Source organism: Mauremys mutica, chromosome 9 (assembly GCF_020497125.1).
Source record: "Mauremys mutica isolate MM-2020 ecotype Southern chromosome 9, ASM2049712v1, whole genome shotgun sequence".
NCBI classification, from domain to species: domain Eukaryota; kingdom Metazoa; phylum Chordata; order Testudines; family Geoemydidae; genus Mauremys; species Mauremys mutica.
This window is the reverse complement of record NC_059080.1, coordinates 93,873,353-93,899,076: the sequence shown is the minus strand read 5'-3', so window position 1 is coordinate 93,899,076 and position 25,724 is coordinate 93,873,353. Positions and strand designations below refer to the sequence as shown.

General features: G+C 44.4%; 1 protein-coding gene across 7 annotated transcripts in view; it reads right to left on the bottom strand.

Moving 5' to 3' along the window:
* Window positions 1–25,724, bottom strand: part of LOC123377063 (calcium-activated potassium channel subunit beta-2) — a 76,471-nt gene that overhangs the window by 9,181 nt on the left and 41,566 nt on the right. For 6 of the 7 annotated variants that reach the window (XM_045029477.1, XM_045029480.1, XM_045029479.1 and 3 more), the window contains 3 exons: window positions 21,411–21,530; window positions 7,177–7,347; window positions 4,117–4,312 (listed from right to left, as the gene is read on the bottom strand). In XM_045029477.1, coding sequence (XP_044885412.1) covers window positions 4,117–4,312; window positions 7,177–7,347; window positions 21,411–21,466 — 423 coding nt within the window. In that variant the 5' untranslated portion in view covers window positions 21,467–21,530. The remainder of the gene's footprint in view (window positions 1–4,116; window positions 4,313–7,176; window positions 7,348–21,410; window positions 21,531–25,724) is intronic. The other variant, XM_045029476.1, reaches the window with a different exon arrangement.

The following is a 25,724-nucleotide window of genomic DNA, read 5'->3' as shown; positions in this document are numbered from 1 at the left end:
TAGTAAATATGGCCGGCGACCAGCTTGGCTTAACAGTGAAATCCTTGCTGATCTTAAACAGAGAAAAGTAGCTTACAAAAAGTGGAAGATTGAACAAATAACCAGAGAGGAGTATAAAAATATTGCTCAGGCATGCAGGAGTGAAAACAGGAAGGCCAAATCACACTTGGAGTTGCAGCTATCAAGGGATGTTAAGAGTAACAAGAAGGGCTTCTACAGGTATGTTGGCAACAAGAAGGTGGTCAAGGAAAGTGTGGGCCCCTTACTGAATGGGGGAGGTAACCTAGTGACAGAGGATGTGGAAAAAGCTAATGTACTCAATGCTTTTTTTGCCTCTGTCTTCACGAACAAGGATAGTTCCCAGACTACTGCACTGGGCAGCACAGCATGGAGAGGAGGTGACTAGCCCCCTGTGGAGAAAGAAGTGGTTCAGGACTATTTAGAAAAGCTGGACGAGCACAAATCCATGGGACCAGATGCGCTGCATCCGAGGGTGCTAAAGTAGTTGGCGGATGTGATTGCAGAGCCATTGGCCATTATCTTTGAAAACTCTTGGCGATCAGGGGAGGTCCCAGATGACTGGAAAAAGGCTAATGTAGTGCCCATCTTTAAAAAATGGAAGGAGGAGGATCTGGGGAACTACAGGCCAGTCAGATTCACCTCAGTCCCTGGAAAAATCATGGAGCAGGTCCTCAAGGAATCAATTTTGAAGCACTTAGAGGAGAGGAAAGTGATCAGGAACTGTCAGCATGGATTCACAAAGGGCAAGTCATGCATGACTAACCTACTTGCCTTCTATGACGAGATAACTGGCTCTGTGGATGAGGGGAAAGCAGTGGCCGTGTTATTCCTTGACTTTAGCAAAGCTTTTGATATGATCTCCCACTGTATTCTTGCCAGAAAGTTAAAGTATGGGCTGAACTATAAGGTGGATAGAAAGCTGGCTAGATAATCGGGCTCAACGGTTAGTGATCAGTGGCTTCATGTCTAGTTGGCAGCTGGTATCAAGCAGAGTGCCCCAAGAGTTGGTCCTGGGGCCAGTTTTGTTCAATATCTTCATTAATGATCTGGAGGAAAAACCCCTTCTATCAAAGTAGGCTGCATCTTCACTACAGGGCAATGCTGGCATAGCCCCCGCAGTGCAGACATGGCCAGCACGTCTACTGTGGCCTGTGGTTGTAGCCTAGCATTGTGTCTTGTGACCCAGACACCCCTCCCTATAGTGCATCTCTCTACCATAATGACCCAGACTTTCCTAAATGTACCAGTCTGGCCACTACAGGACCAGACTCTTGTTTTTGTACTTCATTGTTGTCTGGGACCAATGTTTTTTGCTTCCCAGCACAGACTGATGACAAAGGAGAGAAGAAAATGAAGTGGTTACTGATCACTAGATAAGAGTCACAGTTTTATACTAACAGGATGCGTCAGTGCGACCCTGACCTCAACTGTAACTGCTATGACCGCACAGCTGTCAGCACAGCAGGGGTGGGTGTGTGCCTTGGTTGTGGCCCAAATAATGTAGCCACAGAGCTGTGATGAGGAGCGGACTGCTAGCTTGGGAGCAGAGATTTGTTGTGCTGATTTGAGTGTGCTGAAACTTGGAGTCTATGTTAATTCCATCAAGGTTCAAGAAATCAGGTATTTTATAGACATTGCTATTGAGGACCAAATCCCATTTGGATTCAGATCACAGAACCACCAGCATATCAGAAAAAACCACAGGATTCCTCCTGAGAGCAAAGTTTAACCTGTAAAACAACCTTGGGCTTGGGAAGTATTAACTGTGCCTACATTAGATTAAGGGGAGGCTGTGTTTGGGAGAATGTAAGAATAGATTTAGACAAACAAAAATCTTCAAACAGCAGAGTTTGGAAATGTATACAGAATCCTTTGATTCGTTTATATGCATTGTAGGACCAACATTTATTTGAGTTGCTGTAATCAAAATACAGCATGGATTTCACTGGAATTTGCTTATACATCACCAGCAAACCATGTCTCTGCTGTTTACTGGCTAAACTGATCCCCAAGAACCATATTTCTAAAGTAATACTGGATAGAGAATTGGAAGCTGCTGAACATTACAACAGAAAGAAGGCTGGGGCATAATCCTTTATTTTACAATTTGATTTCATAGGAACTAGTATCCCAGCTACAAGAGCAAATTATCCAACTGAATAACTGGCCTTGTGAAACCATTAAATGCTTTGACTAATTTCAATATCACTTCATCTTGAAGGTAATCACATGAAGGTAATTTGGTCAGCTGAGCTGCTACCTTAAATAGAAACACAATGGGTCAAATTCAGCCTGGTGTAACTGAACGGGATGTATTTGCAGCTTACTTTGAACTGGGCCTCTGTTATTGTGTCCAGGTGCATATAATCTGGGGTGTAGTGGAGGGTCCCGGGATGATTTTAACTGCATCCTCAGGTAACTGCAGGTGCAAAATTGGGCTTGCAATAATTTGTGCAAATAATTGTGGATGCCAAGATGAAAGGCAGCTCCTAAAGCTCTGACCTCAATGCCCTGCTACATAAAAGAATACAAACACCCATCTGCAGATAGTCTCTCTCCACAATCATGAAAATTAACAAGCCCTGATACACATAGTAATGAGTCACCAGCACAAATGCACTTGTAATCTCAGGGAGACATTCGTTATAGTCTCCTGAAGATATTTGATCTGGCTCAGTCCTGCTGTATTAAGTTTACTCTGGATTATAGTGGTGCAGAGAAAAATTGTTTGTTCCGGATTTTGAAATAATTTCAGGTATTAGTAAAACAGGTGAGTAAATGGAGCTATGTTTACACCAGCTGAGAATCTGGGCTGTTATTTTTATCATGACAATATCCCTTCACTAAACTTTCAGCATCTTCATGGCACACAGGGGACCAAATTGCTCTCCTTTGTCCATGGGTTACACTCTCCTGACCTCAACTGGGCTGCAGCGGTGTAAGAGAGAGAGAAGAATTTGGCTGCCATGTCCAAGATGGAGACATATCTTCTGTCAGATATAGAGCCATCACCTACCTCTGTTGCCATGCTGGCTAGACTTAGCTCCACATTGAGAAGGCCACTTCTATTCTCACTGCCATGGATGCTGTATTTACTTTGCTAGAGGTGTTATAGTATAAAGCACAACCATACGAAAAAGGTGCATTGACTTGTGCACAGCTCACTTAGAATATCAATCTGACAGACACTCAGGGTGAGATTGTGTCTCTAAGTCACTGCCCGCATTGGCAGAAGAAGGGGAGAACTGACAGCAGACCAGCAACATCTCCCAGGAGGCACTTTGCCTCCAGCAGGTCCAAACTCTGCAGGAGAGACACACAACAGTGGTATGTGCTATACCTTTCTAACAGGGTGTAACATGTAGTCCCTCTGGCAGTCATCAACCCACTCCATAACTATTCACTCCAGGCCAGGATTTGGGGAGACCCTGCATGGTGACACTAACCTTTTGTCTATACTTCATTTTGGAGCCTGTGGGAGCGAGCCTCTGAACCTGGTTCGACAGCAAGCAGTGGTCACACTAAGACTCTAAACATAGCTGTGTAGACAGATCTTTGAAGCCCACCTCCCTGGCCCCAAGCTTCAGAGACTGAACTGCAACTTCAAAGATCTATCAAGCTGGCATGGGAGGCTTGCTCCCACGGACTTCAAAACGCAGTGTAGACATATCTTAAGTTGCCAGGGAGAACCATAGGGTCTGTCTGTATCCAGGAGCCTCAGTAAAAAATCCTCTATAATCATTACAATCTGTTCTCTACCATGAGAGACCCTACATACCCCATCCTCTGTACTGATTCTACTCTACCCCGTCACTCCTCTCTGGGGTTTCTAGCACCGTGTCTGCATACTTGGCTCCATCACAAGAGGGTTAGGAGGGAATGTTTGTGCAGAATGAGGCACAATCCACCCACAGCAATTCAACAAAAGAGTTCAGCTAACAGCTGATTCTGCTGCTTCTGCTGAACATTTACGAAGGAGGAATACAGATCTACTGGGAGACATAAGGCAGGGGCTGGAAGCCGTGTTACTTTAACATAGAAAATGAACAGCCCTCTAGAAATCCATTTGAGATGGAATTTGTTCCATGTTCCTACCTCAGAATTAATTTTCATCGTCTCTTCAGTGTGGTAAAGTAGGAGCTTTTGCCCAGAAGAAGTTAAGTTAACGTACACCTGCAGACAGGGGTACTGAGAGATTTTCCAGCAGTCTGGACCGCAGCTAAATGAGCAGTTAAATGCTTCTGTGATCGATGCATTGAGGAGTGTGCACTGAGCCTCTTCTGTCCAAACACTATGTAGAAAAGAGACAGGTTAGACAAATCACAGCAAAAACGGGCAGCAAAGTAGCAAACAGAGCCGGGCGTTACCTTCAGGGAATATGATACTGTAAGTCTTTAGGGGAGAAGCTCTTTCATGATACTGTTGCTTACAGGGTGGACTTACATTCTCAGTACAGCTCATCCATCATAGAATGGATAATTATTCTGTAGCATGTGAAGGAATACAAATATAGTGGCTACACATGCATGAAATGGCAACACACGTGAGTGGGTGGTTGGCAGTAGGGATTTAACCTGGTCTCTTAACCAAGGCTCTAGCAGATTAATCAACCTCTAGTTGGCCTAGCCACCACTAGAGGGAGACAGAGCACCACACTGACGGGGCCTGGGCACGTGTTATGTTCTTCCATAGACAAAAAGCAGACAGGAACTTTTTGTTTGGAGAACATTTGAGATTAAAGGGAACAAAGAAAGCTAAGATCAAATATAAAACATGCTTGGGAGAGACCATGGTCTGCATGGCTCACTCATTAATGTCATCTTGAATTAAATCTGAGAGTGGGTTTCTGAAGGCAGAGTAGGAGGACCAATTCACTCTTAAAGGTGAAGTACTTAGAAAATACCTTCACAGTTACATAGACACATCGTACCATATGGCCCTCCACCACCATATGGAATGCTACTTGTCAGAATACTTTTTCTTCTGGTACAGGTCTCACTAGGTTTTGAAGAAGATAAATCACTTTGAGAAATCATTCTGGAGAATTTCTGGGCTATCTTGGGTACATAAGAGCCTAAAAGGGAGCAATGTATCCATTTGAACCCTCCAGATAGGTACTGCATCATGAACCTTATTTCTACTGAGATGGAAATAAGAAAATACAATCTATGACTAGGTTCTTCTTAGGGACAAAGGTCACTGGAATGTCACAACTGACAGCTATTCAGGAAATTCCATTAATGTCCAGAGGGGGTCTCCCTCTCCCACTGGTCTTCCTCCGAACCCCTCTGGGAGCCCCAAGATGTTCTGGCGCCTTTTGTGCTTACATTGCAAAGGCTGTCCTATCTTGGTGCCACAGAAGGACTGGGACATAGCTCCTTCCGGAGCATGTCAACCCTTCTTCCTGCTATAGCAAAGTATTCCCAACCTCTGCAAGCTGTGGACCAAGTATGAATCAGGGTTTGTCTACACAGGGATACTCATGAAAGTTAATCTGAATTAACTAAAAGTGTGACAAGATTATATGTTAAGTGATTTAGATGATCTCCTGGATAATTCTCTTACCAAGTATCTTGCTCTGGTAACAATTATAGTTGTAAGTTCCATGTATTAAAAATGGTTGATAATTAAAGTTCAATTATGGCATGATAATTCTGTTAATGATTATGAAAAAAAGTGTAGGATTTTTGCCCATCAGGGCAAGATGTATTTTGGTGGTGGGGAATTGTTCTCTGTGGCCTAACGGCTATTGCAGGAGAAATGACAGAGACTCTTGGGATCTATTCCTGGCTCCTTCACTTTTATTTCTCTGTACCTTATTTTACCCATGTATAAAGGGTTATAATAGCACCTATCTCACAGCAGAGTTTTGAGGCTTAGTTAATTAATATCTTCAAAGTGTTTTGATATCCTTGGACAATACGTCCTATAGCTCATAACATAACTGATCTTTCCAAAAAAGCAATGTTGACATTAACAGCCTCCATAATTGACAATTATATTGCTAAGCAGGTCTGGGAGAGAGAGTGATTTTGAAATGTAAACACTCTTGGATGTTTAAACAGGCTTGATCTCTGTCTCTAAAGTTTAAGATTTGTCTGGATTTAAAAAGGGATGAATAATGTTATGCCTGGGAATAAGATGCAGGGCAACTAATCCTCATGCATCAGTGCCCATCCCAAGCATTGCAGAAGTCAGGAAGGGATAGTTTCCTAAGGTACAGCATTACACAATGGAAGTTTCCCTTGCTTTCTCTGCAGAATCGGGTATTGGCCACTGCCAGAGGCAGGATATTGGGCTTGATGGACTAATGATCCAATCCAGAATGGCACATTATTTGTTCCCATGTCTTCATGGATCAGAATAGAAAAGAATTACTGACAACACCATCACAAGCCTAGGATGGAGTCTAAGTAGGGCTCATGCTTGAAAGTGACTCTGAAGCACAGCTGGTGAATCAGAGGGCAAACGTTCTGGTCCTTAGCTAAGAAGGGAAGCTGTGGAAGGACATTAGAAAAATTAAGTGCAGTATAATAACTATGAAAGATGATGTCGCACTTCTAGCAAATTACTATATTTCAGCAGGATTTCACTTGTTAAAATGAAGGAATTAGCTTACATGAGAACTAAATGCTATAAAATAGCATGATCCTTTTTCCAAATTAAACTTCCATTTTTCATTTGAAAGGGTATTGTTTCTCTGGGCCACTGAATATTACTGCTGCTCCCTGCTGAATTAGACTGGGGCTCTGTTTTACAGCGATAGCCACTCCATAGTTTATGGACTCCAGGAGGCCACAGACCAGCTGTTAAAGATATTACACAAAATCTATATTGTGAGGGAGAAGGTGTTTTCAGAATCCAAAACTGTTCATTCTCCTCCCACTCTAATTAAACAGTGACAAATCTAAAACTGGTGATCTGTGTTTTGTCAGATACCGTAGCTCTGATTCTGCTCTTGCTTACCAGTACAACTCACTTGTCTGCAGTGGAGTTATTCCTGATTTATATTGGTGTAAGTTAGAGGAGAATCAGGCCATCCTGATCAAAGGGCAGCATGAGGAGAAGAGAAATCATTAAAAGTTCAAAGCAGGGAGGGAAATGAAATCAGCTGAGCCGGACATTCCAGGAACAGTGTAACCATAATAAATGTACCTCTGCATGTATGACCGCAGCAGCGTAATTCCCAGGAGGAAGTACATCATAATGGAGCACACCATCATAGTCAGTCCTAGGAGTATGGCCCGATCTTCTCCTGCTTTCAGAGCTGTGACTGTTTTCCTTTTGTCCAGTAGATCGTGATCCCTGATTTTTTGGTAAATATTTCTGAGGTTGAAAATAATACATTCTTATGTGAAGTTCATATTTAATCAGTGAACCCTCTAAAGGGTGGGTAGTTCCACCACCACTTCCATCTCATGGGAGAGAAGGGTTCCTCAGATGTCCTTTTCAGTGGATTCATTCTGACCTGGCAGGGAATTAATTCACTTCCAAAATATTTTACAGTCATTCCTGAAAAGGTAAAATCCTTGTATTGCCAAAATAAACATTTAGACACTTGGGCCAGCTCAGTAAATCCATCTCTGATGTATCATCGACTCCAATGGAGTTACTCCACAGTTGAATTTTGACCTATTAACTCCAACTCTTGCCCCATTCCCTGAACATTATTAGGCATTTTACTGGGTGTTTTCTTCAGGCCTAAGTTCATTATAGTAGCCAGGCCAGAAGACAATATCCACCCAAAATGTCTGAGGGGACCTCATAACACATTCTTTCTCATTTGCCTATGGATTAGTAGAGGAGTCTGATTCAAAGCACATGGACAACAATGGAAGTCTTTCCACTGACTTCCATGGTCTTTGGATCATGCCTTTATTTTCTATTTTTAAAATGTAACTCATGGGAATACATCTTATGCATTACAATTAATACCCTATCTGAAAATTATCCACCAAAGCTACTTTCCCCCTGTAATTAAGAAAAATACAAACTATTCTCCCCTCCAGCTGAGAGAGTCCTTTTCACTTCCTATGTCCTTTCATCTCCAGGCCTTTGATGATTCAAAGGTCACAGGGACACAGTGACAGGGGAGGGATGTACTTGAGTACATTTTAAACACACTCAAACTTTGTGGGTTTAAAATGTACTTACAGACCTGAAGCTGATCATAAGCTTCTGTGTTTTTTGTTCAGATTCTTTTGACTCTTCCAGGCAGCACCCGATGCATGTAAGCCGCATACCTTTGAGCCCTGGCATCACCATAAAATGGCCATAGTAGTACCACCCGGAAGTAGTTCGTCTTCTACTGTCTGCAAAATGGCAGGTGAGCAGTATCAGAATGAGCATTATTTTGGGCTCTAACAAACCTGCAACTCATCTAAGCTGAAACTATCAAGTTTCACTTGTTCTTATTAAAAAAACCCAGTAGCATGTAATCTACATTAATAGATCAAACACAGCAATTTCCAACAGCGTTATATAGGGATAATACTGCAGTCATTTAAAAAAGAATGGTTTTGATGGAAAAATCATAAATGGGACCCCCACGTCCACTAGAAACAGGACAATAATTTTGACCACAGATTCCCAAACCTTTGCAATACTTTTGATGAATCTAAACTGAGTTTGAGTTTATAGTGAGAACCAAAACCAGAAAAGGCGCATGCGGTTTGGTGTTTTGTAGCAAAAGTTTTGCCCAGATCTTGCTAGAAACTCTCAAACATTTCAACATACCTAAAATACAACGGGTGAAATTCTGATTCCACAGAGATCAATGGGTGTTTTGCCATTGACTTCAACAGGGCTAGGATTTCACCCCATCTCTAAAGTTTCTTCTATTACTACTGACATACCAACTATTTTTGGGGAGGGCGTTTCCAGTCATTACCTTCTCCAGATAACAATTTTCTTTCCCAAGTTTATGAGTTTACTTCTAATTTACTTCCTTAGATTTCCAGGGTTTCTCTATAAAACCTGGTTCTTTAAAGACTTGCAACTATTTCCTTCATTGGAAACTAAACAGTAATTCAGCCTATTGAGATTTTCTGTGGTGTTGTGGGGAATCTTTTGTGATTTTATTGGATGCTGTTGCCTTCAAAGAACTGATGTAAAATAATAGTCAAATGTTACACTCCTTTTATTATTTATCAAAATGTATTTAACTCTGATAGCTGCTATTAAGATATGCATTGCTTCCAAATGAAAGCAGGCAATAAGGTACCCATAGTCATACAGTTCCAGAACATTAGCCAATCACACAGCATGACTTATGTCAGTCTGCAGACGTAAACCAGACACAGTGCAATCAGTCTGTAATGTCACCAGAACATAAAAGTGATTTAAATGGACGATTTAAAAACAAACAGCTAATTGAAAATAGTTACAAATGTTTCCCATGTGGCCTGTAGCCAAGAAGTGTGCAATGAAAGGTAAAAAGATGGCCTATAAGGTATGTTGTAGAAACAATCTACCTACAAGGTGACTGGAAAACTGAGCAGTGTGTGGGGAAAGTCTTCCAGTTATGTTTTCAAGACCCCAGGGCCACAGAGAATAAACATCTGCTGATGAGGTCATGCCAGGAGCACTGACAACTATTTTTCTGTTGCCATTGCTGATGAAAAGCCCTAAAAAAGATGGAATTTGATGCATTTTATGTGATGTCTTCATCCCCTGAAATGCTGCTGTAAGTGAGTCTGGGTAACTTGAGGCACGGATCTGAGACTGTGGTGGTGTGTCAGATGCCCCATCTCACACAGCACCTCCAGGAGATACAGCACTAAGTCACAATTCCTCCCCTACTTCCCCCTTGCTCCAGGGGGTTAGTGGGGGAACTTGCTGCTGGTCGATACCAGCAGAAAATTCTGATGCTCTCCCTGCACCAACCAGAAAGAGTAGGAGGGGGTGGAGCCACAACTCTGTGCACTCCCTACATTCCCTGCCCACCTTTTGCAGTGGAAGCAGTCAGATGGTATGTAGCACCTGTTTACATCTGTGAACCCTCACTTGATGCCTGGGTAGCCTGCGCAGTGGGGTAATGGGAGATCTTACCCCCATCTGACTCCCCTGTGTAGGTGTGTAGTCCAAATCACAATCTAACCCATAAGCAGCATGTCCTGCCTCCAGCAGAAGCACCACTCCCTCATTTCAGCCGGAATAGCAAAGTTATTTTATGGGGAAACTGTCCTTCAGGTCAACACAGTGGACAATCCTACTAAAATCCACTCTGTAGCATGTGGCTTTGTGATGGACTGGCTTGGGCATGTGTGTAATAGGTGCCTCTCTGCTGTGTGGGATTTGTCAGATGTGACCTATTAGCACAGTGGAGGAGCTGCTCTCACTACACTGATAGAGAGCTATTCTTAGGCAGCTGATTTCTGTTCCTGTTGCAGGGCCGGCCCACAACATTTTGGCAACTGAGGCGGAGAGCTCAAATGATGCCCCCATGCCCCCTCGCTTGGGCCAAAACTTTGAAAGGTCTCAATTCTGCCTTCTTCCTGTTCTACTCCTCTCATGGTACTGCTCTCCTACCTACTCCAATAAAGGAGAACTAACAACTTAAAGTGCCTTGTTCAAAATTTTTTAATAACACTTAACTTTCAAATGCCTGAACAGCAAATGTAACTTTTCTTCTCTGCACAGTAAACACTGGCATTTTTATCTGTTTGAGTAATCAAAGTGGTGCTTTCCGTGCCTTCTTGGTTGCAAAGATTTGAACTGCTTTCTGAAGGTCCACAGTCTGGGCCAGCTCATGCTCTATTGAGACGGTTGCAAGGCTGACCAGCCTCTCCTGTGTCATTGTGGAGCGTAGATGTGTTTTTATAAACTTCAGCTTGGAGAAGCTGCGTTCTCCTCTGGCAACTGTTACAGGAAGTGTTAGTAGTATGCACAGCAACGAAAGCATTTGTAAAGAGGATGGTCATCTTATTTGTGCACATATATTCCAGAACAACCTTTGGAGTTGATCCTGCTGAAATGTATCTTGAAAGGGCTTTCAGTTCATCACCTAAATCACTTGCATCAATATAGCGCATGTCATCATGTGTCAATACTGTCTCTAGTGCCCTGCATGGCTGGTGCAGGTCTTCTTCAGATATAGTGAGGAGTTTTGGAATATCATACAACATCCCAAATATACTGCTGTGTTCCTTAAGCTGCATGAAATGTTCTTCAACTGACTGTATTGCACAATCTAGCACCTGGTTAAAGAATTCAACTTTGAATTGTTGTTTGGGGTCTCTTATGAGATTATCCCGTGCTTTGTAATCAAAATGTCGTCTTCTTTGGTGACTCTTGTATTCTTGAATGGGTGGAAAAATAGCTTCAGTGTGAAGTTCCTCTGTCAACATCTGTGCACTCTTCAGAACATTTTGAAATCCTTCATCTGACCGGTAAGACTGTAGGTATGACTTTGCTTTATCCAGTTGTTCCATTGCTCCAGATATATCAAGGTCAACACCTTGGAGTCTCTTGCCTACAACATTTATTTCAAACAGTATGTCATGCCACAACACTAAGCCACACAGAAATTTGAAGTTATATATGTTTCTGGTGATTCCATTTCCCTCTGTCACTGTTCTCCCACAAACGGTTTTTGTCATAGCATTATCCTCCATAATGACATCTATGGCATCATCTATCTTCCCAACTTGGTGTTTGATAGGCTTTATCGCCTCCACTTGACTTTCCTATCGTGTGGCACTCAGTGGTTTCAGTGTCAGAGAGGATGTTCCCAGATGTAAACTGGAGTAATAGTAATAGGATGAAATTTAATAGTGAAAAGTGCAAGGTCATGCATTTAGGGATTAATAACAAGAATTATTGTTATAAGCTGGGGACGCATCTGTTGGAAGTAACAAAGGAGGAGAAGGACCTCGGAGTATTGGTTGATCACAGGATGACTATGAGCCGCCAATGTGATATGGCCGAGAAAAAAGCTAATTCGGTCTTGGGATGCATTAGGCGAGGTATTTCCAGTAGAGATAAGGAGTTGTTAGTACCGTTATACAAGGCACTGGTGAGACCTCATCTGGAATACTGTGTAAAGTTCTGGTCTCCCATGTTTAAGAAGGATGAATTCAAACTGGAACAGGTACAGAGAAGGGCTACTAGGATGATCCGAGGAATGGAAAACCTATCTTATGAAAGGAGACTCAAAGAGCTTGGCTTGTTTAGCCTAACCAAAAGAAGGCTGAGGGGAGATATGATTGCTCACTACAAATATATCAGAGGAATAAATACCAGGGAGGGAGAGGAATTATTTAAGCTCAGTACCAATGTGGACACAAGAACAAATGGATATCAACTGGCCATCAGGAAGTTTAGACTTGAAATTAGATGAAGGTTTCTAACCATCAGAGGAGTGAAGTTCTGGAACAGCCTTCCAAGGGGAGTAGTGTGAGCAAAAGACATATCTGGCTTCAAGACTAAACTTGATAAGTTTATGGAGGGGATGGTATAATGGGATAGCCTAATTTTGGCAATTAATTGATCTTTGATTATTAGCAGGTAAATATGCCCAATGGTCTGTGATGGGATGTTAGATGGGGTGGGATCTGAGTCACTACAGAGAATTCTTTCCTGGGTGTCTGACTCATGAGTCTTGCCCACATGCTCAGGGTTTGGCTGATTGCCATATTTGGGATTGGGAAGGAATTTTCCTCCAGGGCAGATTGACAGAGGCCCTGAGGGTTTTTCACCTTCCTCTGCAGCGTGGGGCACAGGTCACTTGCTGGAAGATTCTCTGCATCTTAAAATCTTTAAACCATGATTTGAGGACATCAAAGGCTCAGACACAGGTTTGATACAGGAGTGGGTGGGTGAGATTCTGTGGCCTGCATTGTGCAGGAGGTCAGACTAGATGATCATAATGGTCCCTTCTGAACTTAAAGTCTATGATTCTATGTTGCTTCAAAATTTGCCATCAATGAATTGATGCAGAGAAAAATATATAGATGCTTTGAGTTACATGAAAAAATTCAGCAGCCTCACTAGAAGCTGATGCTGCATCACTGTCCACCAAGTTTAATGAATGAGAACTGCATGGGACAAAAAAAGCTCGAGAGTTTAATTCTCGGATCCATGTCTGCACTCCTCTGTTCTTTCCTCTCATGTTGGCACCATTATTGTAGCCATGACCTCTCATGTCAGCTATCGCAATTCCCGTATCTTCCAACTTTTTAAGAAGCACATTTGTCATACCAGCTCCTGTAGTATCATCAATGTCAATACATTCTAGAAAATGCTCTCTGACAGTCACCATTGCAGGGACATTTTCACTAGGTTCTGTTGTTTTTACAAAATGCACCATTAAAGTCATTTGTTCCATATGGCTGATGTCAGGTGTGCAATCCAGAATAACAGAGTAATATCTTGCTGACTTCAGATTTGCCACAATCGTCTGTTTGACTTTTGTTGCCACTAACTGTATGATCTCATTTTGAATTGTTTTTCCAAGCTAGTGGTGTTAGGGTGACCAGATGTCCTGATTTTATAAGGACAGTCCCAATTTTGGGGTCTTTTTCTTATATAGGCTCCTATTACCCCCACTCCCTGTCCCGATATTTCAAATTTGCTCTCTGGTCACCCTAAGTGGTGTGTGTACATTTCTTAGGTGGTGACTCTTCTTAGATGCTCCTGGAGTACAGCATCAAACTCAGCCATCAGCTCCACCATTTTAAGGACGTTTCCATTGCTTGGCACAGACAGCTGATCTGAAGTGCCATGCAGTGCTAGGTTTTGGGTAGCAAGCATTCTCACAATGGCAATGAACCTTTTCAGAACATTTTGCCAGTAAAGAGACTCTGATGCAATCTTCTCTTGATGCTGATCATCTATGGTGGCCTTTAACCATAGTCTCATCTCAAGCTCTTTCAACCAATGGAATGCTCTCTGGTGATTTGCTGCCTTCTCATGGCATGCCAGATTTCTAGCCAGATTTTTCCAGTCCTTTGTTCCTCTAGAACCCAATGTGGCTGGAACATTAGACTGGAAGAGGTTGCAACAAACACAGTATGCAGCATTCTGGGTTTTTGAGTACATAAGCCATGGCCTCTCCACTTTGTCACCATTGGGGATTTCACACCAGTAATGTGTCGGATGGAAACTTTTATATTCATTGTCTTTGGGGAACATGAAATTTTTCACTTGCTGTGGCCCATGCACTACAAGGAAGTCCCTCAGGCTACTGCTCAAGTGGGTCCACAGTCCTGGATCATCTAGACTTAAGGAACTAAACTCAGCAGCAGCTGTTTCTTGCGCCTCCACTACACTCTTCTCTGATCTACACTTTTCTTCAGGAATGTGTATGGTTACATCCTTTTGAGATGGAGATATGGATGCTGCAGTAGCTGCCAGGTCACCTGCACTCTGACTAACTGGAAGATCAGGCATCTCCTCACCACTCACATCCTCATTGGGGCCGGAAGGCTCACCATGAACACTTGTGTCTATGTATCTAAGGAGAGCTCCTTCCTGCTTAGATAGAAAAGCTTCCTTTGCTTTCTTTCTTTTTCTGAATGCTGCCCCAGAGGGGCGTTTTCTTCTTTCACTCATGACTGCTGTTCTGTGCCAGCTATAGTGGCTCTCAACACTCAATTGAAGGGGACAAATAAGCAGGCTGGTTGCAGGGCCTGAGTGAGGGAAGTGTCTTAAGGGCCTAACTGGCTCCTACTACTTCAGTTGACTGCGTGTTCTTCTCAAGTGAGTTCAGGGAAGCAGCAGGAAACAGGAAGCTCCCTGAGAAGCTGGTGTTAATCAGTCCAGGCTCCTGGGGGTGCTAGAGAGGTACATAAGAGGCTCCTCCTCCTCTCTCTCCCTGCAGCTCCTGCTGCTTTCTCTTATTCCCTCTCACCTTTTCTCCTGCCTGCCTGTTATGTCTCTTGTGCCCTCCTTCCTCCAGCACAGCACTCCACCATCTCTGTGCATCTAGAGCAGAGAGAATACATATGCACCATCAACAGACACAATTTTCTACACTCTGGGTCCTAGTGGCATCCCCCCACAGTCTGGCACCTGGGGCGTCCACCTCAGTTCGCCTCATGGTAAGGCCAGCGCTGTCCTGTTGCTGCATGGACACAATGAACTCACTACTGCGGTGTGTATAAATGGAGTCACAGATCAGTGCATCCCGGCCAGTACATCTTGATGATTCACTCTAATAACTGAGCTCATGTGATAACTCCCCATATGTCTAATTGTTTTTTTTAAAGTCCTAGACATGAGAGCATGGGTTCTCCCAGGTCCTCTCTCTCCTCGTGTACAAAAGAATTTAGTGTAAATGAGCCCAGGTGGACAAAAGGTCTTTGCTCCTCCTACTGTTTCTGAGTTGCCATTTCCCCTTGATAAATCCCCAGGTTCTCCTATCAAATGGCTCTCATCTGATGCAGCTCGGATGACTGCACACTCTGATGTGACTGCTACGAGAGGAAAATTACACATGGCTGTGTTGTGTAGGATGGGGGTAGAGCAGAGGGAATCTCTTCCTCTCAATTCCCAATATCTCTGCAGTGTAATTAGCAGTTCCTTATATGATATCTGAGTCCAGGCAAGAGCTTAGGGAGACCCTATGCAATGAAACTAGGCAGCACAGGCTATGTTTTGGCAGTCTGGGAACTAGAGAGACAAGGAGATCTTCAGGGTCTGTCGGAATCTAGTGGCTTGAATAAAGAATCCTATTTATATTCATTACAGTCAAGAACTGTTCTTTCTCCATCACAAAGGACACTACATCCTCTTAGCACCAGCCTCAGTGATAGGAGCAGGGGCGGCTCTAGGCATTTTGCCACCCCAAGCACAGCAGGCAGGCTGCCTTTGGCGGCTTGTCTGCAGTTGGTCTGCCGAAGCCACGGGACCAGTGGACCCTCCGCAGGCACGCCTGCGGGAGGGCCGCTGAAGCCGCGGGACCAGCGGACTCTCCGCAGGCAAGCCGCCGAAGGCAGCCTGACTGCCGCCCTCGCGGCGACCAGCAGAGCGCCCCCAGTGGCTTGCCGCCCCAAGCACGCGCTTGGCGTGCTGGTGCCTGGAGCTGCCCCTGGATAGGAGGGGACCTGCCAAATGCACCCTTCTACACACTAAGGTCTGAGGGGTCTGGTCTTCTGACTTGAGGGTGTGGTCGTATCAGTGCTCCTGTGCATATGCTGAATTTGTCACATACATTAGAGAGGGGTTCATATTATACCTTTTAAAAAGGAATAGCATGGTGTTCTAGAGGGATGAATGACATGCATCCGACGAAGTGGGTATTCACCCACGAAAGCTCATGCTCCAATACGTCTGTTAGTCTATAAGGTGCCACAGGACTCTTTGCTGCTTTTACAGATCCAGACTAACATGGCTACCCCTCTGATAGTTAATTCTGAGACTTCCTAATCTGACAGCCTGGTCATTCCGATGTCAGATGGGAATACACACGTGCTTGTATTATTCTAAATGACTTTGAATCCCAATTCAGTTCTCTGACATCACAGTTGTTATGCAGATATCATTCAAATTACCTCATGCCAGGCGTCTTTAATACCTGAAATCCTTGAATATAGAGGTCAACCCAAACCTCCATAACACCAGCGAGGTTCCCGGTGCTAAATGCTCAGCAACACAAGCAAACTCATCTGGGGGCCTAATCCAAAGCCCACTGAAATCTACAGAATGCTCCCATTGAATTCAATGGGCTTTAGATCAGGCCAAACAAGGTCACATAAACCCCCTCAAAAAGACATTCCTCAGGTTTGCCAAGCAAAGGAACTTGGGCTAAAAATAATAGAAGACAATTGAGAAATGAGCGAGGGCTTAAACAGCCTTCTTTAGGGCTCCCAAAATTCAAAGGGTGACATTTGAAAACAACATCAACAACATCTAAATGAGCATGCATTATGTGCCGTTTCAGGCCTTAATCCTTCAAATACTTATACCTGTGAGTAACTTTACATGAGAGTAGCCTACTCCTGGGTAAAGTTGCTCAAGTGCATAAAAATGTTTGCAGGATCAGAGCGTTAGGTGCTTATTTTTGAAGATATGCCCCCTCAAAAGTCTGTGGTTGTGGGGTTTTGTTATGCGAGCATCTTATTGCTCCATCCCATAATCTCCCTGTATGATGCCTGAAAAACAAATTCCTATGACGGGATCATTTTGGGGGGTTGTTTCCTCTATAATTCACTCCTTATTTGAGATGATGATTTTGCAGGTGACCTGGTATGCACTAAAATCGCTGCAAAGCATAGAGTTCCTCCTGCCAGCACTCCATTAACTCCTCTCCTTTTGTATTTCTGAGACCATAGTTGAGATGCTTTGATTTCGGTTTTCTATTCCGTCCCATTCACTCTCACAGAATATCATTTATTACTTTCATGGCTCTAACAGCACCTTAGATATGGGTGTACAGAGATGACTGGGAAATTAACCCAGATCCGTTGTGTCAAAAGCAGCAATGGTAATTACAGTGTTGCCAGTGCAACGAGAGATAGGAAGGGTACTGTCCTATGTGTAATGGCAGAAGCTGATCACAGAAGGCCATTAACTGCTCCCACTGAAGCCAATGGCAAAACTCCCATTGATAGGGTGAACATATTTCCCTATGCTAAATACAGGGCACCTGGTAAAATTACTCGTATTCAAGAGAGTTCAATGACAATCAATCAGAACTATGCAGCACAAACATTCAGATTAACATCAAGGTGACTGAGCCCCTGTGAAAAAGAAATACTGCGTAGTGGGATTCTTTTCATTTACTTTCTTATCTTTAAGGCTTAGGGTTCACACGGGGAGAGGTGACACACACACACTCTCCCCTACACCTCTCTCACACACGGGGGTGACTGACCTGGCCCATGTCTTTGCACAGCTCATCTCTCTCCCCCCCTTGCCCCACCTCCCCACAGTTGGAAGCAGCTTGTCCCTTCCTGCCCACACCATGTAGCAAGGCAGATAACACCTCCAGGCAGCTGCTGGCCACTGACATAACCCAGCTGCCTTCTGTCCCCTGGCTACAGAAGGGGTTACGCCCTAAGGATGCATTGTGCACCAGGGCCCAGGGAACCTGATTGCAGAGGCTTCAGCAAACCCAGCCAGAGAGGTGGCTCAGCAGGGGAGGGTGCCTAGAGGACGGAGCAGCCCCGTGCATCCTGGGAGAAGGAACCAGAGTGGGTGGGAGAACAGGGTGCTAAGTCCCTGCCCCGGGGGCTGCTGTGGAGCCTGCAGGTTTGGGGCATGACCAGGCTGGAAATCGCTTCCCCCTTCCACCACTCTAGAGCTTAGCTGAGGGGCAGAGATGCTTCACCGTGCTAGTGCTGTGCGGGGCTTTGGCACATGCAGGGCTTGGCTCCTCCAGGCCGGTTCCCTGGACCAGAGGATCTTGGGCTTTCCCGGGGTGCCGGCCCATCCTTAGAGGTTTTTAAGGTCCAGCTTGACAGAGCCCTGGCTGGGATGATTTAGCTGGCGTTGGTCCTGCTTTGAGCAGGAGATTGGACTAGATGAGCTCCTGAGGTCTCTTCCAACCCTAATATTCTATGATTCTACGAAGGAACCTGCCGGCCAGGCTGTTGGTGAGCTGAGCACTCCAACCAGGGGCTGGTTCTCTGCACAGCGCTGGGAGCCGGACTTGCCCCACTGTGGGAGAGGGATATGGAGGAACTGTGGGGCTGAGGTGTGTGTGAAGGGGCAAAGCAGGGAGAAGATAGCGAGAGGGGGAGCACGTAAAGGGCTGATGGGTGTGCACCCTATGCGACACGTAACTGGCTGACACCTGGCGCCTGCCTGCAGTCACCAGCCACCGCAGCTCACAGTGCACAGCCAGTGCCGTCCAGAAACGGGATGGGGGGCAGGGTCCTGCTGGCCAAGAGCCGGCACGCAGCGAGGGCTGTGCTGATGGACCAGCAGGGGGAGTGACCAGCTTTGCCCCGCCACCAGCCTTGCACCCCCACCCCCATCATGGCCACTGGATCCCCCCCCCCACTCACCGCTGGTGGGTGGGCAGCTGGCGAGCAGGGATCCGGCCATCAGCAGGACCCACCAGTACTGATGGGGGCAGGGGGAGAGATAGAAAATATGGGAAAATTTGCCTGTTTTTTAAAAAAAAAGTCAAGACACCTGTAGTCGTGCTTGCAAATGGGACATCTGGTCACCCTGCCCATTGAACTGAATAGAAATAGCATTGGGCCCATATTGCTGCTGTTTCCTTATGAAGCAGAACATAATGAATGTAATCAAGGCATACTGTAGACAGTGTCTCACTCCCTCAGACTCCTGGATCATCTGTGCTGCTGTGTTACAGCGTATATCCGACCCTGGATGCAGGTGGCATTGACTGCTGAATAACTACCTAGTGCCGGAAAGAATTGACTGTTTGTGTCTCTTTGCAGCATGGTACGAAGGGTCTGATTGTCAAAAGTGCTGAGCACTGACAACATCAGTGGGAGCCCGTGGGAGTTGTGTGGGGCTCATTAAATCAGATCTCCTGTAAATGTCTATAACAAGGCTAACCTTGAACAGCCCTTTCCAGTTCTGGGTATAAATACAGAAGAATGTATTTTTTCAGACCAATAAGCATATAAGGGGGACATTTTCAAAGGCACAAAGGGAAGTGCCTTTGAAAATGCCATAATCCCACTGGTAGTCAATAGGAACTGGGTGCAATACTGGCCTCTTTGCCTTTGAAAATCTCCCCCTAAATATTTTACAAAAATACAGCTATATAGGACCAGATTTTCAAAACGGCATAGGATCCACATGGGGGCAGATTTTCAGAAGAGCTCTGCTCCCACTTAAGCACCAAAATGAGAGCTCAGTAGGTTTGGTGCAGGTTGAGTACCTTACCCCACACGTACATTTTCCATAGCAGAGGTCGGCCAGCCACAGTAATATCCCAGTAGAACCCACTGGGGTTGTGGATGCATTTACCTTTGTTTTTGCTTCAGCATGGGCTGATTTTGTGTGATTACATTTAACAGCCAGTGCAAGGGGGATGGAGGAGAGAGAAAAAAGGAAGAGGAAAAAAGGGAAATGCATCTGAGTGGCAGCGAGACAGGTCGCCTGGCAAATCTCACTACAAACAGGAGAGGTTTTGGAGGGATGAGGCTGGGCACTACAGACAATTGTTCTCTCATCAGTGCTATTTAACTTCTTTCATTCCCAACTGAGCACTGCCTTTATCTATGGACTTTAAACCTCTCCCCTCCTTCCCTTTCATTCTCTTGTATGTCATTCCCAGCTGCTGACGGAACTCTAGTAACTTGCGCTATTCCTTTGTCTCCTTCAACCAATCCCCTCCACCAGCACCACTCAGGTGAGCTGGCCTTTTCATAATAATTAGCTCACTCTCATGCCCAAAGTGATTGTGCAATACATATAGGCTTGGAAGGATTAGAGTTGTATCGGTAAATGTCGGCAAACATTGATTTTGCTGCACACGCACAACTGACACAAATATTTCTATTTAAATTTACAGATAGGCAAGTAAGAAAAATTCTGCTTGAGAACTTATTACAGTTTGATTTCAGGATATTTATTTTGTATATTTTGACGTGATGTTGACAATCTGTGTATTCATGGTTATAAAGCTTTACTTTTTTGAATCTCAGCTATTGCCATTACAAAATTATTGTCTGACCACCCCCCATAATTTCTGTGAAAATTTAAATTGATAAAAACTGAAAAAATGCTTGAAACCCATAATTTTACACAACTGTGAACATTTAAATTGGAAACAAAAATTGAAAAAATGCTTAAAAATTAACACTGTTATCTGTCAAAATTACAAAACAAAAATCTAATACTGTACTGAACGTCCTCTCTATTTACACACACACACACACACACACACACACACACACACACACACACACACGCACACCGTCTATGACAACTCTCTAATTTCAGCATGTGCATCGTATCAGTGAGATGCATGGAATTTATTTAGGGTGGCATTCTGGGCTGGACAGCCAAAGTGTTGGGGGAGAGTGTTGCTCAAGCAATGGTAGCTGGAAGCACGCTGCTTGCAGAAAACAGAATGTCGTTTCTAGCCTTGGTGGTGGCGGTGGGGTTGTGCTCATGTGTGGTGACTAGCACATCCGTAAAAAGGTTCAGGGCGTGCCAGTCTTAGAACTGAACTCCAAGTGCTAGTGATGGGGGTGGGGGTGGGGGTGGGGCAAGAAGGACCTTAAACACACCTCCAGCATGTCTGATCAGACCCCTTTTGGGGGTGCTGCACCAGAAACCCCCTCCATTTATCAAGCAGTTCTATCCTAGAAGTCTCTGGCAGGGGAACACTTGGGGGCAATGGCCTCCTGCATCCTTCCCTCCTCCCACTTCACAACCACCTTGGGAAGGCCAGGGTCTGGCGCTTCAGAGAGACCCCAGTTTAAAAACCACAGAACACAGTAAGTGCCATTGCAGTTTACCTTTTCTCGTCATGTCTGTAAGATGTGGAGGTCCGGCCACTGGTCCAAATAAACATCTTAGAGGATTGCCCAGTGGTGCCTTTCCTTACTGTGGAGGTCTTGGAGGGATGACGGAAGGACCTAGAAGGAGAGGAATAGTCTCTGTCAGTATTCATTTGGCCATGTTGTGTCCATCATGCTAAGTTCCCGGGCCTGGATTCCTATCCACTTGGCAGTGCTCAGTGGGCTCTGGTCCGAGGAGGTGGACCTTCTGATTATTCGAGGCGATATGTAAAGTAACAGAGATGCCCTCTCTGTTCCCTTCCAGGAGCTTTATCTTCTACTTTTTTCTCTCTCTTTCATTTGTTTTGCTAGCACTGGCTCACATCAGAGATAAGATATCGTTTCCTTGCCTGTGCTTTACTGCCTGGACAAACGCTTGCTTTGCTGTTGGATCACACACTCTGGAAAATGAAAACTTCACCTTGGAGTGAACTCCAAGCGCTGGCTAAACAATAGGCTGGAATCTTTTGCTGTTCCCATCACTTTTGCCTGCTTTCCTCCCTGGCCCAAGACCTCTTGATACATTTGTTCGAAGCAGCTATAGGTTTTAAATAATTACGTGAGCCCATGGTGTATTCAGAATGCATTGATCTGTCACCAAACTCGTAGTTAAATCTAACTGCAGTTACAGTCCCTCTCCCAGCTGGCATTCTGATTGGCGCGGCTTGAGAGAATCATAGCAACTTGACGAGGTGCTCCATTGATGCATGCAGAATAAATGTTGAGGACAGTTTGTTTTCCTTTTTCTATTGCTCATATAATGGATTAACTCTTTGATCGCCAGGATTCTTAGCTGGCTCTTAGGCACTAATGTAATAAACATGATCAATAAGATCAGGCGAAGACCATCCACAGGCTGATCTTTCTGGTGAGAGTCTCTGCCAGCATTATACCTTTTCCCCAGCATGTCAACATGATGTATGTTAATTAAGAGGTTATGTATCTGTTACAAGTATCAGGGAGTAGCTGTGTTAGGCTGTATCCACAAAAACAACAAGGAGTCTGGTGGCACCTTAAAGACTAACAGATTTCAGTCCTGCAACCCTAAATCAGTCAAAACTCTCAGTGGGTACCTTGCCTGAGTAAAGACAGAGTTGCAGCACCTGGAGCTATTTATTCTTTTGGAAGTGTATCTGATATCACTACAGGCTTTAAAAGGATTTATTGTTCCAAACCTGCTTAGCTGATAGAGTTATGGTTGTCTTAGAAGCAGAACAAGACTTTGTTTTTTAAATGGGCTCCAATTAATTTCCTCCTACTGTCCCCTTAATCTACACTCCCTTCAGCAAATGCTCCCACTCTAAGATTTGTGCTTTCTTTCATACCCCCAACCCACCGCCAGCCTGGCACAACCTCCCACTTCATGTCTGCCAAGCAGGCTCTCTGTCCTCCTCCTGCCATAGCTTCTTCCTACTGCCTTCTAATCAGTGATTTCCCTAAACACTCCCTGAACACAACTGCTGCACAGGGCTTTCTTTTTTCTGTGGCAGGGCATGATACCAGTAGCATTTCATTTTCAGAGCTTAAGATTTAAAGAGGGGAGAAATGTAAAGGAGTTTTGATCTAGGGATTTGGTTTGGACTCACTTCTCTCTTTTTTAATTCATCTATACCGAGGTTTGCCAGGATCCAATTTACTTCTTTATAATTTTGATGGATGTTTATTTTTAAGCATTTTTTTTATTGATTTAAATTTTCACAGTTGTGGGATTGTGGGGCGGGGGTTGTCAGACAATTATTTAATGACAGTAGATGTTGAGATTCAAAGAGTTTTTAACTGTTAAAGCATAAATTGTCAACCTCACCTGTCAAAGTATACAAAGTAAATACCCTTAAATCAATCCCTAATAAGTTCTCTAGAAGATTTTTTCTTATTTTGCCTATTTTATTTATCAACTGAAATTTTTTTTGTTGCTTTGTGTGCATATGGTAAAATCAGTGTTTACTAACATTTACCGATAAAAAGCTAATCCTTCCCAGCCTAACTATATCTCAATTGGTTCTGAATGCTTATCCTTACAAACAGGTGACTTAATGATGCTCAGCATCTCACCAGATCAGGCCCTCGATTGTGAAGTCCCTTTGGGCAGAGGCCATATCTCATTCTATGATTTGTAAAGCAGTGTGTGCATTTATCGCACTATGGAGCAGGACTTAATAATAAAAATGAAATAGTCTGGATTCTAAGTGTCTTAATGTAGAACCTTTTTGTATTTCAGTGGCCATTCCCTAGCTCACTGAGAAATAAACTCAGTTGTTTGTGGTTTCCAGTGAGGGTGCACATGCATTCCAGAGTGCTGTTTGTGTAAAAAAAATGCTGTCACGCCACCATCTACAAAGTCACACAAAGGGCTGATTCATGTACTTGCCTAGCTGTGAACCTGGGTGAATGCTCAGAACTGACTGAGATGAATTTGGAGGGAAAAAAAACAGAGCTGGATCTGAGCTGAAATTCAGCTTGGAGCGTGAGAGGGCTGGAATCCAAATCTGGATTTGGATCAGAATTTCACAGCTGGACCCCGTCTCAGGAATGGGACAAACAAAAATCCTGGGTCTTTTCACCCCAAACTTTGCAGAGGAGTGGGAAGGAGGCTTGAAATTTAGAGAGAAGGAGGCCCTTCTCTAAAAACCACCACCAAAACATTCTGCCTATTTAGGCCTTGGGTGACACCATAAAAAGCTACAATGTACCAGTGAGTTGGCCTTTTGGCAAGTGCTCCGTGCCCCATTGTTAGCACTGAGCACCCTCAAAATCACACTGAAATGAATAAAATCCATCTGTGACTCTGGAGCAGGGACCATCTTTTTGTTCTGCGTTTGTACAGTGCCTGGCACACTAGGATCATGGTCCATCACTGGGCTCCTTGGCGCTACCACAAAATAAATCAATAATCTAAGTCTTTGTATCACACTCACGGGTGGACACAGATTAGGCAGGAAGGGGACCTTTTTGCACCAGCCAAAGAGGAGGAAGAGCACTGCTTAAACGAGCAAGGAAGAATTAAGGAAGATGTGTTCTCCCAGTCTCCTTACTTTAACCCCTGACGCTTGTCACTGTGGTATCTGAACACCTAAACAGTCTTTTCTTTCCTTTTCACCTGAGCAAAAAACCATAGTCAAGTATTAGAGGAACAATGTATAAGAAAAGGAAGTTGTGACTAAAATAACTATGGCTTGGAGGTCAAAATAGTAGCTACCAGCATCTAATCAATATGATGACCCATTAAGGAGAGTTTTCAAGCGGTCAGCATAAGTGCTGGAACTAGAGATGCTGGGTGTGCTACTTCACCCTCTGGCTTGAAGTGGTTTCCATTATATACAGGGTTTACAGTTTGGTTCAATGGCTCTCAGCACCCCCATTGTACACATTGTCCCAGTGCCCCTGGCCATCAGAGTAGAGAACTTGGGATACAGGACTCCTGGGTCCTATTCTTGGCTCTACTACTGACTCACTGTGCAGCCATGGGTAAGGCATGGTCTACATTAGAAAATTAGGTCAACATAAATACATCGCTCAGGGGTGTGACAAATCCACACCCCTCAGTGGTGTTGTTAAGCTGACCTAAGTCCCTGTGTAGAGCTACTGCCTCTCTGGGAGGTGGATTACCTACGCTGATGGGGAACCCCTCCCATTGGTGTAGGTAGTGTCTACACTGATGCACTAAAACGGTGCGGCTGTGCTGCTGTAGCGTTTTAAGTGTGGACAAGCCCTGTGACACTCAGGTTGACTAAAATGGCCTCTAACATTGGGGACATCAGCTAGCAAACAGAAAATCGTGGCATCCAGTACCATATTTAGTGTCCACGTTTATAAACTGAGGCCTGGCCCTCTGCACATCAGTCTACTCAGTCTGTTCATATGAAGCAGTCGTGAGGACTTATTGAAATCTTCAGGAGGAAGGCCTCTAAGGTTCTGTTCACACACAGTCCTATCACTCCTATTGGTGTCACTTACAGAAAGGTAAAGTTACACATGGTGTGTGAACGGCTAAAACTAAAAGTACTGTAATAGGGCAGCTGAGTGACGCAGCTGGACCTACTGGACGCTGTGCTGATATAGCCTAAACCACTGCCATAGTCATTGGGAGACCTGGAGGAGCTTGGTTATCACAGACTTTGCTCTAAACTAAACACAGCTGAGCATACAGTTGAGGTGATATACAGCTCATGCTGCCTGCATTCGTTATACAGTCCTTCTCCGGTAGGATGAACAGTAGCAGCATCACCACAGGAGCTAGACATCTCCTGACTCACTTAGTCAGAGTGAAGGCTT